This window comes from Emiliania huxleyi, assembly GCF_000372725.1.
Source record: "Emiliania huxleyi CCMP1516 unplaced genomic scaffold EMIHUscaffold_844, whole genome shotgun sequence".
Lineage (NCBI taxonomy): Eukaryota > Haptophyta > Isochrysidales > Noelaerhabdaceae > Emiliania > Emiliania huxleyi.
In genome coordinates this window covers 1-15,996 of record NW_005195709.1, presented here as the reverse complement: position 1 = coordinate 15,996, position 15,996 = coordinate 1, and the positions used below count along the sequence as shown (strand labels likewise).

At 67.2% G+C, this 15,996-nt stretch overlaps 4 protein-coding genes across 4 annotated transcripts; 2 read left to right on the top strand and 2 right to left on the bottom strand.

Annotated features, from left to right (window-relative positions):
• Nucleotides 1-1,805: 1,805 nt before the first annotated feature.
• Nucleotides 1,806-9,031, top strand: EMIHUDRAFT_121319 (hypothetical protein; the record flags this gene model as incomplete). The annotated part of the gene is made up of 18 exons (XM_005758663.1): nucleotides 1,806-2,227; nucleotides 3,177-3,245; nucleotides 3,281-3,335; nucleotides 3,508-3,574; nucleotides 4,542-4,618; nucleotides 4,687-4,742; nucleotides 4,818-4,952; nucleotides 5,114-5,180; nucleotides 5,265-5,477; nucleotides 5,610-5,767; nucleotides 5,847-5,973; nucleotides 6,058-6,156; nucleotides 6,188-7,005; nucleotides 7,075-7,324; nucleotides 7,966-8,061; nucleotides 8,141-8,236; nucleotides 8,311-8,597; nucleotides 8,713-9,031. The coding sequence occupies 18 exons, from the start codon at nucleotides 1,806-1,808 to the stop codon at nucleotides 9,029-9,031; spliced, it is 3,411 nt and encodes a 1,136-aa protein (XP_005758720.1).
• Nucleotides 9,032-9,279: 248 nt separating this feature from the next.
• EMIHUDRAFT_317271 (hypothetical protein) lies at nucleotides 9,280-9,540 on the bottom strand (the record flags this gene model as incomplete). Its single annotated transcript, XM_005758662.1, has 1 exon — nucleotides 9,280-9,540. One exon carries the CDS (start codon nucleotides 9,538-9,540, stop codon nucleotides 9,280-9,282), a length of 261 nt encoding a protein of 86 aa, XP_005758719.1.
• A 1,599-nt stretch (nucleotides 9,541-11,139) lies between these two features.
• Nucleotides 11,140-12,123, bottom strand: EMIHUDRAFT_372317 (hypothetical protein). Its single transcript, XM_005758661.1, has 2 exons — nucleotides 11,534-12,123; nucleotides 11,140-11,464 (listed from the first exon to the last, which is right to left on the bottom strand). The coding sequence occupies exon 1, from the start codon at nucleotides 12,076-12,078 to the stop codon at nucleotides 11,587-11,589; it is 492 nt and encodes a 163-aa protein (XP_005758718.1). The 5' UTR covers nucleotides 12,079-12,123; the 3' UTR covers nucleotides 11,140-11,464; nucleotides 11,534-11,586.
• A 230-nt stretch (nucleotides 12,124-12,353) lies between these two features.
• EMIHUDRAFT_249928 (Hypothetical protein) lies at nucleotides 12,354-13,622 on the top strand (the record flags this gene model as incomplete). Its single annotated transcript, XM_005758660.1, has 3 exons — nucleotides 12,354-12,829; nucleotides 13,007-13,158; nucleotides 13,294-13,622. 3 exons carry the CDS (start codon nucleotides 12,354-12,356, stop codon nucleotides 13,620-13,622), a joined length of 957 nt encoding a protein of 318 aa, XP_005758717.1.
• Between the last annotated feature and the right edge of the window lie 2,374 nt (nucleotides 13,623-15,996).

The window sequence follows — 15,996 nt, the reverse complement described above, 5'->3', positions numbered from 1 at the left end:
CCCTAACCCTAACCCTAACCCTAACCCTAACCCTAACCCTAACCCTAACCCGTAACCCTAACCCTAACCCTAAGCCTAACCCTAACCCTAACCCTAACCGGGGGCGGCGACCCTAACCCTAACCCTAACCCTAAGCCTAACCCTAACCCGTAACCCTAACCCTAACCCTGACCCTAACCCTAACCCTAACCCTAACCCTAACCCTAAGCCTAACCCTAACCCTAACCCTAACCCTAACCCTAACCCTAACCCTAACCCTAACCCTAACCCTGACCCTAACCCTAACCCTAACCCTAACCCTAACCCTAACCCTAACCCTAACCCTAACCCTAACCCTAACCCTAACCCTAACCCTAACCCTAACCCTAACCCTAACCCTAACCCTAACCCTAACCCTAACGCTAACCCTAACCCTAACCCTAACCCTAACCCTAACCCGAACCCTAACCCTAACCCTAACCCTAAGCCTAACCCTAAACCTAACCCTAACCCGAACCCTAACCCTAACCCTAACCCTAACGCTAAGCCTAACCCGAACCCTAACCCTAACCCGAACGCTAGCCCTAACCCTAACCCTAACCCTAGCCCGAACGCTAACCCTAACCCTAACCCTAACGCTAACCCGAACCCGAACCCTAAGGCCTAACCCTAACCCTAACCCGTAACCCTGACCCTAACCCTAACCCTAACCCTAACCCTAACCCTAACCCTAACCCTAGACCCTAACCCTAACCCTAACCCTAACCCTAACCCTAACCCTAACCCTAACCCGAACCCTAACCCTAGCCCTAACCCTAACCCTAACCCTAACCCTAACCCTAACCCTAACCCTAACCCTAACCCTAACCCTAACCCTAACCCTAACCCTAACCCTAACCCTAACCCTAACCCTAACCCTAACCCTAACCCTAACCCTAACCCTAACCCTAACCCTAGCTCGACAGCCATAGCCCTAACCCTAACCCTAGCTCGACAGCCATAGCCCTAACCCTAACCCTAGCTCGACAGCCATAGCCCTAACCCTAACCCTAGCTCGACAGCCATAGTCCTATCCCTAACCCTAGCTCGACAGCCATAGCCCTAACCCTAACCCTAGCTCGACAGCCATAGTCCTATCCCTAACCCTAGCTCGACAGCCATAGCCCTAACCCTAACCCTAGCTCGACAGCCATAGCCCTAACCCTAACCCTAGCTCGACAGCCATAGTCCTATCCCTAACCCTAGCTCGACAGCCATAGCCCTAACCCTAACCCTAGCTCGACAGCCATAGCCCTAACCCTAACCCTAGCTCGACAGCCATATCCCTAACCCTAACCCTAGCTCGACAGCCATATCCCTAACCCTAACCCTAGCTCGCGTGGTTGCCAACATAAGGCCAGCGACCATGCGACCAAAAACCCTATATGGTCGCCAACATGGTCGCCAACTTGCGACCACGGTCACGACCACACTGGTCGCGCTATAAACGTAGCCCCCAAGGTATATGTATGTATGTAGAAAGATGAACAACAGTCAGGCTCAGACTCGGGTTTGACGCATGGGGTCACTCCCGCGAAACTCGTGAACTAGCCGGGGCAGTCGGAGAAGGGGCAACTCCGTGCACTGACGGTCGGCCGCCAGAAACCACGCCTGCGTGGATCGCGTCACACCAATCCTCGCTACCCAACGCGGCCAAAGGACGTCGATTGATTGATTGGATATCCACCTCGAGAACCTCGAGACCTTAAGAATTTAAAGAAAACCTGGACCCACAGAACTCCCCAAACAGCCCAGTGGTCGAATCCAGCGTCTCACGGTGTGGGGCGATGGGCGTGGAGGTGGGCAAGGACGACGCGTGGGAGGTTTGCGAGGCGCCCGAGGAGGAGGACCAGCCGCGGCCTCGGGCCGCGCCGGCGCCGCCTAGCAATCGTAGCCTCGGTCAGACGGGCACCGCGCTGGCGCAGGCGCAGCAGCCCGCGCCGCTCTTCCCGTTCGCGCTCGACGTGGGCGACGGGCGGCTGCTCGGTCTGCTGTGCGACGCCGGCTCGCAGCGCTGCCAGCCCGCCTCGGCGCTCGTGCTCGCTGCGTGGGCGGAGAGGGCGGTCGCGGAGCTGCCGCTCGTGCTCTCTCCCGACACGCACGCGCGGGCGGCGTCGTACATCTACAACCGGTCGCTGCACAACGAGACGCTCGCGCCGGCGCAGCTCCCGCGCGGCTGGCGAAAGCTCCTCCGCCTCCGCAGCGGCTCGTGGACCGACGCGCCTGCCGAGGCGCCTCTCTGCCGCCGCCTCTCTGCCGCCGCCTCTCTGCCGCACCTCTCTGCCACCGCCTCTCTGCCGCACCCTCTCTGCCGCACCCTCTCTGCCGCACCCTCTCTGCCGCACCCTCTCTGCCGCACCCTCTCTGCCGGAACCTCTCTGCCGCACCCTCTCTGCTTAGCCGGCGTCTGCCCGAGATCAGGCGCTCCTCTCCGCCGCCGGCCTGCCGGAGCGGCGGCGGATCGGAGACGCGGCGAGGCTGCTTCCCGCCCCCGGGGGGGAGGGAGGCGTGGAGGGAGGCGTGGAGGGAGGCGTGGAGGGAGGCGTGGAGGGAGGTGTGGAGGGAGGCGTGGAGGGAGGTGCGCTCGTGTGGCGGCCGCCCGTCGCGCCCTTCGCGCCGCAAGAGTACCTCCCTCTCTCCGCCCCGCCGCTGCCCTCCCTCTATCACCCTTCCTTCTACGCGCCGCCCGCCGGAGCGCCGCCGCCGCCGCCGCTCTCGGCTGCACCCGGCGCGCCGCTGCTGCGGCGGGCGAAGCTGGCGGCGGTCGGCGAGGGCGGCGTGTCTGCGGCGCTGCTCACCTTGCTGCTGGGCGGCGGCGCCCTCCTCGCCCTCGCCCGCTGCTGCCGCCTCGGCTCCGCGCGGCTCCTCGGCTGGCGTGGCGGCGGGCGGCGCGGCACTCGCGTCGGCAGTCTGGTCATCTACGAGGAGGAGGTGCTAGACACGTCCACGACATGTCCGAGACATGCCACTAGGCCGGCTGGTCATCTACGAGGAGGAGGTGCTAGACACGTCCACGACATGTCCGAGACATGCCACTAGGCCGGCTGGTCATCTACGAGGAGGAGGTGCTGGGGACGGGCTCGAACGGGACCGTCGTCCTCTCGGCGAGACTCGAGCCTAATTAATTAATTATTAATTAATTAATTAGCTGTGAACAGGACCGTCGTCCTCTCGGCGAGACTCGGCCGCAGGCGAGAGGCCGCCAAGAAGCTGCTGACGTCGCGGTGGTCCGTGACGTGTCCACGACATGTCCCCCCGCAAGGCGAGTGGCCGCCAAGAGGCTGCTGACGTCGCACGCGGCGCTCGCGCGCAGAGAGGTCCGCGCCCTCGTCGTGTTAATTAGTCAATAGTTGATTAAGTCAGTAAGGGGTACTCCAGGTCCGCACCTTCGTCGAGTGCGACTCTCTAAACCCAAACCCTAACCCTAACCCTAACCCTAACCCTAACCCTAACCCTAACCCTGACCCCTGACCCTGACCCTGACCCCAGGTCCGCACCTTGATCGAGTGCGACTCTCACCCGAACGTGCTCCGCCTCTTCCTCCACGAGACGCACGGTGCCGCCCCCGGGCCAACCCTAGCCCCCGGGCCAACCCTAGCCCCCGGACCAACCCTAGACCCCGGGCCAACCCTAGCCCCCGGGCCAACCCTAGCCCCCGGGCCAACCCTAGCCCCCGGGCCAACCCTAGCCCCCGGGCCAACCCTAGCCCCCGGGCCAACCCTAGCCCCCGGGCCAACCCTAGCCCCCGGGCCGGCAGAGACGCGTCACGCCTCGGGGAGTGTGCTCTAGGCCCCTTTGTCTACCTCGCCCTCGAGGTTTCTCACCCGAGCCCGAACCCGAGCCCTAACCCTAGACGACTAATTAGGTAGTTAATTCTTTAATTAATAATTAACAGCGGTCCCGGAGAAGCCCACTCAACCAATGAATGAGTTAATTAGTTTCTTAATTAATTAACAGCGGTCCCGGAGAAGCCTACTCGCCTCGTCGGCTCGTCAGGCGGCAGTGATGACGCTTGCCCAGTGGATCGACGCGACGCACGACCCTCTGCCAGACTGTCGCCCTCCTCCTCCCTCCCTCCGCGCCGGCGCGTCCGAGGTGTGGGGAGGGGCCGCCCTCGCCCGCTCCTCGAGCCGAGCACGAGCCTTCTCGGAACCTTCCTGCAGGCGGAGGAGCCGGAGTCGCCCCTCTCCCGCGCGGTGGCGGAGGCGGCGAGGCGTGCGGGCGGCGCCGCGCCGAGCCCGCGCCGGCGAGGGGAGGGCGGGCGGCGAGGCGGGGAGGCGCAGGAGGGGGGGGAGGACCCGCGCCCTGCAACGGACGGGCTGCAGCTGCTCGCGCAGACGGCGAGAGAGCTCGGCGCACTCGCACGCGGCTGGGACACGCCCTCTGACGCGTCCACGGCGCGCCTCCGCCAGGTGCGGGGCTTGGCGCACTTGCACGCGCACGGCCTCTCCCACGGCGACGTCAAGCCGTCCAACGTCCTCCTCTCCGCCTAATTAGTTAACAATCAATGATCAGTTAACTAGGCGACGTCAAGCCGTCCAACGTCCTCCTCTCCGCCGCCGGCGTCGCCAAGCTCTCGGACTTTGGGTTCGCTGCGTCGGTGCACCCGAAGGCTTGCCCGGCCTGCAGGTGTGAGGAGCGCCTCTTCACACCTCCAGCTGAGAACAGGTGCACGCCGGCCTCTCGAGCCCGCTCTCGCACGCCTCCTCCACCGCCTCGCTCGGGTCCGGCTCGCGCGGCTGGTCGGCGAGATCCTAATCAATAATGACTGATTAGGTTAGTAATAATTAATTCATTAGGTTCGGCTCGCGCGGCTGGTCGGCGCCCGAGCTGCTGCGCCCTCTCCTCGCCGCCGACCGGAGCCAGCTGGGCCGCCGCAGCGCCGCTGGCGGCGAGCGTGGCGGCGGCGAGGGAGGCGGCGGCGAGGGAGAGGGGTGCGGCGAGCGGCGCGACGCGAGGCCGGCGGACGTGTTTTCGCTCGGCTGTTTGCTGCACGCGGCGCTGTGTGGGTCTCACCCTTACCCGGGCGGGCCGATCGAGATCGAGATCGACATCGCCGAATCAGCCACTAATTAATTGCCGATGAATGAATTAGGCGGGCCGATCGAGATCGAGCTCAATATCGCGCGCGGCTGCCGCCCTCCCCTCTGCCTGCCGCGCGAGTGCGCGAGCCGCGTCGCGGCGCGCGGCCGCGCCGGCGAGTTCCACCTAATTAATTAATAATTAAGACGAACCTAATTAATTAGGCGCGCGGCCGCGTCGGCGAGTTCCACGCGCTGCTCCAGTCGGCGCACCCGAGCCGGAGGCGTTCGGGCGAGCCTCCTCACCCGCTCCTCGCCATCCTTGATTGGCTCCTCCAGGTGCTCGAGCCGCTGCCCGCGAGCCGGTGCGCCGCGGCGGACGTGCTGCGCCACCCCTTCTTCTGGTCCGGCTCCAGCAGGCTGCGGCTGCTGCTCGAGGTGTCACTAATTAATTTAATAGTAATTATTAATTAAGAATAGTGAATGCGGCTGCTGCTCGATGTGTCCTCCTCTCCGCCTAAGTAATCAATGAATAACGAGTAATTAATTCAGCTGCGGCTGCTGCTCGAGGTGTCTGACGCGGTGGAGGTGCTGGCGAGCGCGCAGCCAGAGGCGCCCGCCGTGCCCGCCGCCGTGTCGGCCGCGTTGCGCCTCTTCGAGGCGGAGGCGGCGCGGTTGGGCTGGCAGCCGTGGGGCGAGCGCGTCCCCGCGTCGCTGCTGGCGGAGGGGTCGAGACGGCGCGGTTGCGCGTCCGGTGCGTGAAGCGCTCTCCAACAGTCACCAACTGCGGATTGCTTGAGTCAGCAGGCGGGGCTATGCGCCCGACTCGGCGCGCGCGCTCCTCCGTTTCGTGCGCAATTCGTGGCACCATCGCGCCGACTTGCCGCCGAGGCTGCGCCAGCTGCTGCCCGGCGTGCCGGGGCTATACGTCGAGGTCTGCTTGCCAAACCGGAGGCCGCTGGCCGCTGGAGCTGCTCACCGCTGGAGCGACTCACCGGGGGGCTCCCCCCCTGACTAGGTCTGGTCGAGTCGCTTCCCGGAGCTGCTGACGCTGGCGTGCCGCCTCGATCGCGAGGGGCGGGGCGAGGCGGGCGGCGAGTCGTCAGCTGGTGCGTGGGTGGGAGTAGGCGCTTCGGCTTGCGCGCGAGGTGGGGGTGGCGGGCGAGGGCGAGCTGCCCGCCGAGTGCGACTACGAGCGGGAGGCGGAGCAGTGCGAGGCGAGGGCGGAGGAGGGGGGAGGGGGGGCGGAGGCGGGGCGGGAGGAGGGCGGGGCGGACGTGGCGGAGGGGGAGGAGGAGGAGGCGGCGGAGGGGTCGGCGCTGCCGGAGCGAGGCAGAGGTGGCGGCGGTGTGAGCGAGGGCGCCTCCGTCCTGTGCGAGGGCGGGGCGGGCGAGGAGGAGGAGGGGATGGTGCGTGGCGGAGGGGCGGGCGAGGCTGGCGCGGCTGGCGAGGCTGGCGCGGCTGGCGCGGCTGGCGAGGCTGGCGAGGCTGGCGCGGCTGGCGCGGCTGGCGAGGCTGGCGCGGCTGGCGAGGCTGGCGAGGCGGAGGCAGTGGAAGAGGCGGGGGAGGAGGCGGGGGCGGCAGAGGCGACAGAGGCCGCTTTGGAGGCAGGGGCGCGGCTCGAGGATAGTTCGGCAGTGAGGGGCGGCGGCGGCGGGGCGTGCGGCGGCGGCGGCGGCGGCGGTTCGGTGCGTTGCGAGCTGTGCCGTTCGCTCTTTTTCGAGGCGGACGAGGCGGAGGAGGGGGGCGAGGGGACGGGGCCGACGGAGGGCGGCGGCGGCGTGGCGCCCGGCTGCCACGGCTCGCGCTGCAACTTTGCGCACTCGCTCGAGGAGCTGGTCGCGTCGCGGGGGCGGAGGCACCCGACGGCGGCACACGTGGCGGACCAGTTTGCGCTCTGGCTGGTGGAGAGCCACCGCGAGGGAGGCGACGAGACTAGCCGAGATCACCCCGAGAACGGCCTGAGGTCAGCCAGAGAGACCCCGCGAGAGCCACTACGAGGGATCGACACGAGGGAGGGGTAGAGGCGCTGCAGAGGTGGAAGTTCTTCGGAGCCTTCTCGGCCCGTTTCCGTAGGTGCCGCCGCCGAGCGGGTGAGGCTGGTGCCGCGGACGGCGGAGGGCTTTAAGCAGCTGTACAAGGCCTTTTGCCAGGCGCGGGGGCACGTGGCGCCCCCGATGTGGCGGCCGGTGATGGTGATGATGCTTCGACACCGTCTGCTCGCCGGTTTCAAGCCGAAGGCAAAGTCGCAGGAGGGGTGGCGGTGGGGGGCGCTGCTGGTCGCGGTGCTGGGCGAGGGGCCGCGGGGAGGGAGGGAGGAGGAGGGAGGGGCGTGTGGCGAGGAGAGGGGAGCGGATAGGTCTTGTGGCGGGGAGCCGCCACAAGGAGGGGAGGGGTGACAGTGACATGCGACAAAAAAATCTGGCTCCTCACCTCCGCACGAAAAGGCAGGGCGAGGCGGATGGAGAAAGAAGTGCCGAGAAGGCCATGGTGGAGGGGAGGGACGGGAGGACGAAAGAAGGGCGAGGAGGACGAGCGGCCCGCACAGACCGCGAGCAGACAGCGCCTGCTGGCCATTTCGAGACATTCGCCAAGAACGCTATAGCTACATGGGAGGGCTTCGTGAAGGATGGATTGAACAACATTCGAACAAAGAAGAGGCGACGGGAGGAACCGGCGGAGGATGCAGTGACGTGAGACACACACACACACACACACACACACACACACACACACACACACACACACACACACACACACACACACACACACACACACACACACACACACACACACACCGCTCACCCACGCGCACTGGGCCTTGCACTTTGAATGCCGTGGGGCTCCTGTCGTCAGACGTGGAGACGCGAGGGTTGCCCCCCCTTGCCCCACCACCTCGTGTGTGTAGAAGTCGGCCCCGGAACAGGCTCGGAAGGACTGGCATAAGTACTATATTGACACGGGCGACTTCAAGAAGGCAGCCGGCCTCGCCGTGACGGACGAGGAGGTGCAAGCGGTCGCGGTGAGCGCGCACCCTCGCGCCTGGCCAGCGGGAGCTGAACCCCCGCTCAACCAATCAAGCCACCCTCTTGCCCTTGCAGGATGCCGCCGCCGCCACCAAGAAGGCCAAGATCGAGGAGCTCAAGGCTAAGGGCGACTACAAGGGTGCCAAGAAGATAGCGGACGAGGTCGAGAGGGTTCCCGCGCGACTGCAGCATCGCGCCGAGGCACCGAAGCTTCCTCTCACGGCACCCGTTTGCGCTCGGCGTAGGAGGGGATCCAGCTCGCCGAAGAGATGGCGATGGAGAAGAAGCGCAAGGAGTGGATGAGCTACTACACGAGTATCGCCGACTACCCCAACGCCATCAAGATGGCCGTCACACCCGCTGAGGTTGCCGAGGTCGACGCGGCCTTTGAAACGAAGCGGAGCGAACACATGAAGTCGCTCCTCGCCAAGCAGGATTACGCGGCGGCGAAGAAGTTTGCGACCACGCCCGAAGAGATTTTAGAGTGCGACGAGTACGAGGAGTTGGACCAGGAGCTCGCACGAAAGGAGTGGTAAGACGCCCCCCATCCCCCGCCCTCGCCACGCTCCCATCGTCGCCATCGCCGTGGTTTCCGCCGCGCTGTCGGGACTGCGAGAGGCTCACCCGCCGCGCCGCCGCCTCTCCAGGCAGAGATTTTACATCGAGGAGGGCAACTTCAAGGAGGCGTTTGCGCTGTGCGTCGACGACAGCGAAGAGCTGATGGTCGAGTCCGCAAAGACCGCCTTTTACTCCAAGTGCCGCGAGGAGTGGCTCAAGCACTACACGCTCAAGGGCGACTACAACAAGGCGCTGGAGCTAGTTGTGTCACTCGAGGAGCAGACGGCGCTCGAGGCGGCGATGGAGAAGCGCCGGGTGGAGCACTTTGAGTACTATCTTAAGAAGGGCAAGAAGAAGGAGGCCAAGAAGCTTGCCGTCACCGACGCAGAGGTGGCCAAATGCGCGTGACTCCTTGACGCTGAATACACATGATGGATGGGGGTTGCAGTTGAGGGGGCGGCCTCGATGTGCGGTTTACGGCGACCACGGCCAGCCGCGGCGCGCGCGGGGAGCACCCGATTTTTGCATGTGATGATGTCCCATTCGGATTAAAAGTTTTAGAAACGCCTCGTGTACAGTACTCTGGAGAGATGGGCGATCGATGACAGAGGACAGATACATCGATGAGACAACACACCCCGCCGATATTGTCCGGGCTAGGTCGTAGGAGGCTCAGTAGCGCTAACAATCCGACCCAACGCATCGTCGCCGACGAGCCTCGTCAGCTCCTTCAGCACCCGATCCCGCTCCTCGTTGGAGGTCTCGTTGGGGTTAGACTCGAGGGCCTGGAAACGATCGAAGAGGGCGTTCACGCGCGGCCAGAGCGCGGGGCCGACGAAGTAGCGCGTCGCCACGCGCAAGCGGAAATCGCGCTGCTCTCCATTCTGGCCGACCACCGGGATCAGCTTGACCGCCATCAGCGCCGCCTTGATCCGCTGCTCGACCGACGGAAGCGACGGCACGGGCGGCAGCCGCGACGGGTCGGGCAACACCCCCGGCGCAGGGTAGAGCTCCTATCAGCAAGAAGCTCACCAACTCACGTGAGGTGATGCCTGCTGGCACACCCGGCGCTGTGTCGAGCTCCTCGCGCTGCTTGCACCACCGCTGCGCCGCGTGGAGTAGCCACTCCTGAGCAGGGGGGCATCGGCTGAAGTACCTCGCAATGGATCCCTGTTGGTTGCTGCCACTCCTTCGAGGCGGCGTGCACGAGAGGCGCCGAGATGCGCCGAGATGCGCCGAGATGAGCCGAGATGCGCCGAGACGCGCCGAGATGCGCCGAGATGCGCCGAGATGAGCCGAGATGGGCAAAGATGAGCCGAGAGGGGCAAAGATGAGCCGAGATGAGCCGATGGAGCAACGGCAGGCGCCTTTGAGACGGCGTGCACCCCCTCCTTCACCGCCCGCTCCACCGAGCCAGACCGCTTCTCGCCTGTGAGGAGGCACCACACAGCCTTCACCGCCCACTCTACACACGGATGGAGAGCCTCAGCTCGCATCTCGCCCGCGACGACGTGCGTGATGAAGGTGGCGTCCCACTTCCTGTGGCACTGCGCGCCTGCCGTGGACATGGCACGGACGTGTCTCGGACGAGTCGCGACAAGAGCTGCGTCCCGCCTCCTGCAGCAGCGAGCGCCGAGCGACTCGGCGAGCCGCCAGAAGGCGCACCTGTGGTGGACACGCCGCGCTCATCTCGCGGACACGTCGCAGACTTGGCGAGGCGGGGAGAGGCGGCAGCATGGGGCGTCCTCCTCTCGGGACGGGCCACTCTCGGCCAGCCTCGGCCCCTCCCCGCACACCTCTCGGGGTGGTCCGGTGTCTCGAGCAGCCCGCCCGCGAAGACGAGGTGCACCTGCGATCTCGGCAGCTCTCCGGTGAGCTCTGCCGATCCCCCGCCGACCCCGCCAAACAGGCGGGTGCGCCATGCCACCCACTCGCCCTCCTCTCTCTGCTAGCCTCTGTGCTGCCTCCGCGCCGCCTCTCGGCCGCCTCTCGGCTGCGTCTCGGCTGCGTCTCGGCTGTCTCTCGGCGCCTTGTCCAGCACACCCTTCCTCTGGGGAGATATGGGGAGATATGGGGAGATATGGGGAGATATGGGGAGATGAGCCTTGTCCAGCACGCCCTTCCTCTGCGCGTCGAGCGCGCGGTCTGCGCTCTCCTCGCCGCCACTGCTCCAATCGAGGTGCACCCTCCGCAGCACCCGCAGCACGTCCATCAGAGTCGGGTCGGGCATCGCAAACCCGCCGCTGGCGCTGCTGCTGCCGCTGCTGCTGCTGCTGCTGCTGGCGCTGCTGCTTCCGCCGCCGCCGCCGCCGTCCGCCTCCCAAGCCGCGGCGCTCGAGTCGTGCACGCGCGGCGGGATGTGCGCCTGTGCGACACGTCCAGCACACGTACAGGACACGTCGAGGACACGTCCGGGACACGTCCGGGGACACTGTCGCGTGGGGGGCGTCGGCCGCCTGCTGGCTGTCCGAGTCGAAGGCGCGGAAGGCGGGCACCTGCAGCACGTGCGGCCGGGACACGTTGTCCCACACCTAGCAACCAGCCACGGACTCACGGCGAGCGATTCGCCGGCCGAGAGACCTCGAGAGACCTCGAGTCGGTCGCCTGTTTGGACATCGAGGGCGTGAGCAGCTGGGCGATGAGTCACGGTCGGTTGTTTGTCCGGCGGAGAGATGCGTGTCGCGTGCCTCGTCGCGGTCGTCCACCACGAGGTACGCCGCCTGATCGCAGCTGCAAGCTGTGAAGAGGCGCCGCCACCTCTGCCGCACCGCGGCCAGCTCTCTCCTTGAACTCGTCGAGCTCCGCAGGCTCTGCGTCTGCAGGCTGGAGGTGGGAGAGGCTCCTGCGGGGCATGTCTCGGACATGTCACGGACGTGTCCAGGCCCCGCCGGCCGCAGGGCGCGAGACGCGCTTGCTGAAGTTGTCGGGCTGGTTGTCCTCGCGGCAGAGGACCCGGCCCCGGATCAGCCGCACCTCGGGATCGATCGCGTTGAGGACCTGGCGAGCGAACGCCTTGTGGTCAGCAAGAACTGACGCAGCCCACTGTGCACGACTAGCCGAGGCGCCTTGCGCGTGTACGACTTGGCCGCCATCGTGTAGATGTGCACGTCCGCGAACTTTTGCACCTCGTGGAGAAACGAGTGCAGCCCGTGCCGCGTGCGCACCTGGTAGCGGTCCTGCCTGCGCGCGCGCGGGTTGTCGAGGAGAAAGGAGTGGACGCCATCGATCGGCACCGCCTCGGCGCCGCCCGGCACGTGCGCAGCGTGCAGCAGCGTGTGGTCGATGTCGAGCACGAGCTGGAGGCGCGGCGGCTTTGAGCGCGGCGACGGCGAGAGGACGGAGGCGCCGGAGGCGGAGCGGCGGACCCGAGAGACGGAGGGGCTCTGCGGGATGCAGAGCAGCGCCGCCTCGACCGCGGAGCCAGGCTCCTGCCGTGAGGGAGCCTGAGCTTGCATCGACCGGGGCGGGGGCTCGCTAGCCGCTCGGCGTGAAAGTGCGACTGCCTCTAGAGAGGGCGCATCGAATGAAGAAAAACTCAGGCGGAGTTCATATCCTTTGGCCGCGTTGACCCCTCCCCTAAAATCGTGGCGGCGTGCCGTCCTCCCATCCCTCCCTCGGGTGGTCTGTTTTGTTTCTTTTTTTTTGGCCGCGTTTGGGTAGCGAGGATTGGTTGAAAAAAAACTTGCTCTCTCTGCCTCTCAACGCCGCCGCGAGCTGCAGCGCGACTGACATGCGCTGGGCCTGCAGCCACCGGCTTTTGTTTTTCTCATCAAAGAGATATATTTGCCACTTTCCGCACAAACATGGCACCGAACCAGCTGAAGCTCTCGACTCGTCGACCGAGCTCTGGACGATGCCGACCTCAAACCACCAGCGCCAGCAACGACGTGCCACGGCTCGCCGCGCCGCTGTTGCGACCGACGACGTGCCCGACGCCGTCCCGCGGCCGAAAGGAAGAGGCCCGCGCAACCACTTCTGGGACCCGCGGCCGCCGGGCGTGCGGCGGCACAACGAGTCGAACGAACCGAACCAGCGCAGAGCGGCGCGTCTCGCGAGCGCCCGCGGCCGCCACGCCGACGCCGTCCGCGGCCGACGGTGGTCGCGAATCAACGCGGCGCGGTGCAACGAGGCCAAGTCCTTCCAGGCTCCCGCCAGCAGCGCCTCGTGGCGTGGGCTGCACGGCCCTTCGAGACGGCCCGGGGGGCGGTGAGAGACCTCTCCCGCCGGCATGGCGCACTATATCACCCGTAGAGGCCTCTTTATAGTCGCCTTTTGGCACCTCCTCTCTCCACGCCGCCGATTAGACCTCGCCGCATCGCATCGCCCCCTTCCCTGCCCCGTCGCCCTCCTGAGCTCTCCCTCCTTCGCTCCAGCCATGCACAGGACCGCTGGACCATTGGCCCGCGTGCCAGGCGTCCGGGACGGCCGGGTATCGGCTCCGTACTTTGAGCCCTCTTGGGCCACCCTCGCGTCCACCGGCCGGCAGAGCACCGCTTGGGCGACTCAGACGGCCCGCCCGGCCAGCGCGTTCGATCGTGCCGCCCCCACAGCGTCAGTGGCGTGCGTGGGGTGGCAGGCGGCGTCAGCGCAGCCCCTCGTGGGGGTGCCCACCGCTCTCCTCTCACCGCTCCCCCCCGCCCGTGGCACCCCACACACTCGTCCCTCCTCAGGGGCGCAAGGCGGCACGGCACGTTCAGCGCTTGCCTCAGCCCACCTCGCCTTCACGCCCGCCACCGCGACCAAGGAGGTGGCCTCGGCGGCCCAGATGAAGCCCGTGCGGCTCGTTTGGGAGCCGCATGCCGTCCCTCTCTCGCCGGCGCTGCTCACCACGCCCAAGCCTACGCCGAGGAACCCGTCGCGCCCGTCGCTCACGAGCTGGTGGCTCGCATCGACCGAGCCGTCCAGCTTTCTCACGCCCTGCCCACGATCAAATTCGAGACGACCAACATCCGACCACAAAAAAGGCCCGCGCGTGCTGCGCGGGCCGGCGAGCGACTAGCGAGCCAACCTGCTAGTATTGTATAAATCCGAAAGCCAAGCTTGGTTGCTTCCCAGTGCTTCATCGCACCACAATACCCACGATATGTCGCTCGCCACGCTCCGCCTCGCCGCCGTGCTCCTCGTCGCGCTCCACGCGATCGTCAACGACGATCTCGAATCATGCTACGACCACGCCAGCCCTACAGATATCGCCCAGCTCTCTGGCTGGCAGGTGCCGCCTCCCTCTTGCGATTGCACCGCCCGCGCTCCACCGACCTCCGGCCCAGCGCTCGCTGCAGCCCCGCCCCACCACCTCAGCCCAGCAATCCACCGACCCGACGCCTCTCTCCTCGCCCGTTGCAGTGCACGGAGTGGGCCAGCTTTGACTGCTCGGAGGGCGGGTGGGGCGTCGAGACTCCCGCCCAGCGCTCGCTGCTCGCCTCCGCCTGCCCAGCCTCGTGCGGCCTCTGCAGCAGCCGCGGCTACCCCTTTCCGTGGCTCCTGCGCCGGCTCGCCTCCCTCGGCCCACTCGCCTCCTCTTCTCTCCTCCTCCTCGCCGGCTTTGCCGCCGCCGCCTCGGGCCGGCGGGCCGGCGCCTCTGCCCGGCTGCGAGAGGCGGTCGCCACCTCTCTGCCCGCGTTTGAGGTGGCCGCCCTCTCTTCGCTACTCATCGCCGCCGCCTCCGGCTTCGTGCCGACTGGCCAGTACGTCCTCATGTTTCCCTTTGCGGCAGACGCCCTCCACCCGCAGCTCCGTCAGGCCAACCTCGCCAACGGACCCAGCTGGCTGTACGGCTCGGCAACTTTTGGAGGCGCGCTCGCCGCCTCCCTCGTCGGACGACTGCGCTCGAAATCCGCCCTCGCCGCCACCCTCGCCCTCTCCCTCGCCGCGACCTTCTGGCACGCCGCCATCGAGGCGGGAGCCTCCCCTCTGGCTCTGCCGTTCGGCTCGCTCGCCCTCGCGCTCCTCCTTGGGCCGGGCCTGCCCGCCCTCGCCGCCGGAACGGTGCTGCACGAAGTGCAGCGGCGCCGAGGCGCCACGCCCGCCGGTCCGATCCGCCACGCCGCCGCCCTCGCCCTCGCCGCCGCCTCCACGTTCGCCGCCGCTTTCGCCCTCGACCGCCTCCCGCCGCTCGTCGAGCGGTGGGCTCAGACTGGCCTGGCGCTGCCCCTCTGCGCCGCCACCCTCCTCCTCGCGCCGCCGCCGCCCGCCGCACCTACCCTCGACTGCTGGCTCTCCATCCTCCTCGCCGCGCAGCCCGCCTGGCGGCTCGCAAGGACGGTCGCCAGAGACCAGCCAACAGGCGCCTTTGCTCTCTTCTGGGCGGCCGCGGTCGCGCTGCTCGAGGGGGCGCTCCGCCCCGCCGCCACCGAGCCCACCCGCCGCCTCCTCTCCGCCCTCGTCGCGCCTCGCCTAGAGCCGGTGTCCTCGGCCGAGCGACGCATGACCGCGACGGCGCTCGTCTGCGCCGTCGTGGTCGCCTTTGGCGCCGCCCTTGCGCCGCACGCCTCCAGCACTGCCGATGCCGGCGCCACCGTCGAAGCTGCCACCGACGGCAGCGCCGACGCCATCGCCGACGCCACCGCGGTGTGGCTGCTCGACGACGCTGGCAGTGGCGAGGGTGGTGACGGAGAAGGCTCGCTCGGCGATTCGCCACAGCTCCTGTGGCTCTCTCTCTCTCTCGCCGCGCCCGCCATCCTTAGCGCCCTCGCGAGCAGCCTCCTCGGCGCCGACGGCCGACACGCCTTGGACGCAGCAACGCGGCGAGCGTGGAGCATCGCGCTGCGCCGCCCCGCCCCCGCTTCGAGCTGCAAGGCTGACGGCGAGAGCTCCAAGGGTAGCGCCGATGCCCATGCAACCGACGAGGCGACGGCGTGGCTCGAGGAGCAGCAGCTGACGTGGGCGCGTGCGCCGCCCGCGGAGGACGTTTTGCTGGCGGTGCGGTCGCGCTCTGACGTGCATGCGGAGCAGTGGGAGGCGTGCCGCAAGCTTTCGCTGCTGAGGCGCGCCGGCCAGGCCGCCCGCCTCTGCTCCTGCTTCCTCGCCTCGGCGATGCCGCTCGCGGGCCTGCTGCTCCGCGCTGCCGCCGTGGAGCTCGACGCTGCCTCTCGGCTCGCACTCGGCCTGGCGTGGGGCGGCGTCGGTGCCGCTTGTTGCCTCGACTCAGTCCGCCGAGCGCAAGAGGACGGCTCGCCGCCCGTCGAGACGGCGGTGCGGGCGCTGCTGTGGCTGCTGCTCCTCCCGCTCGTCTCGATACTCGACTTTGTAGCAGTCGGCCTCGCGCTGGCCCGCACCTCCCGCGGCTCGCCAGCTGCTTCCGCCGAGGCGCAGATAGCACCGGCACTTGCCAGTACGCCTCCCGCGGTCGCCCGGGCGGCCGCGGTGTGGAGCGA

Coding starts and splice junctions, on each gene's coding strand:
- EMIHUDRAFT_372317 (XM_005758661.1), bottom strand. CDS start 12,078: ATGCAAGCTCAGGCTCCCTCACGGCAGGAGCCTGGCTCCGCGGTCGAG.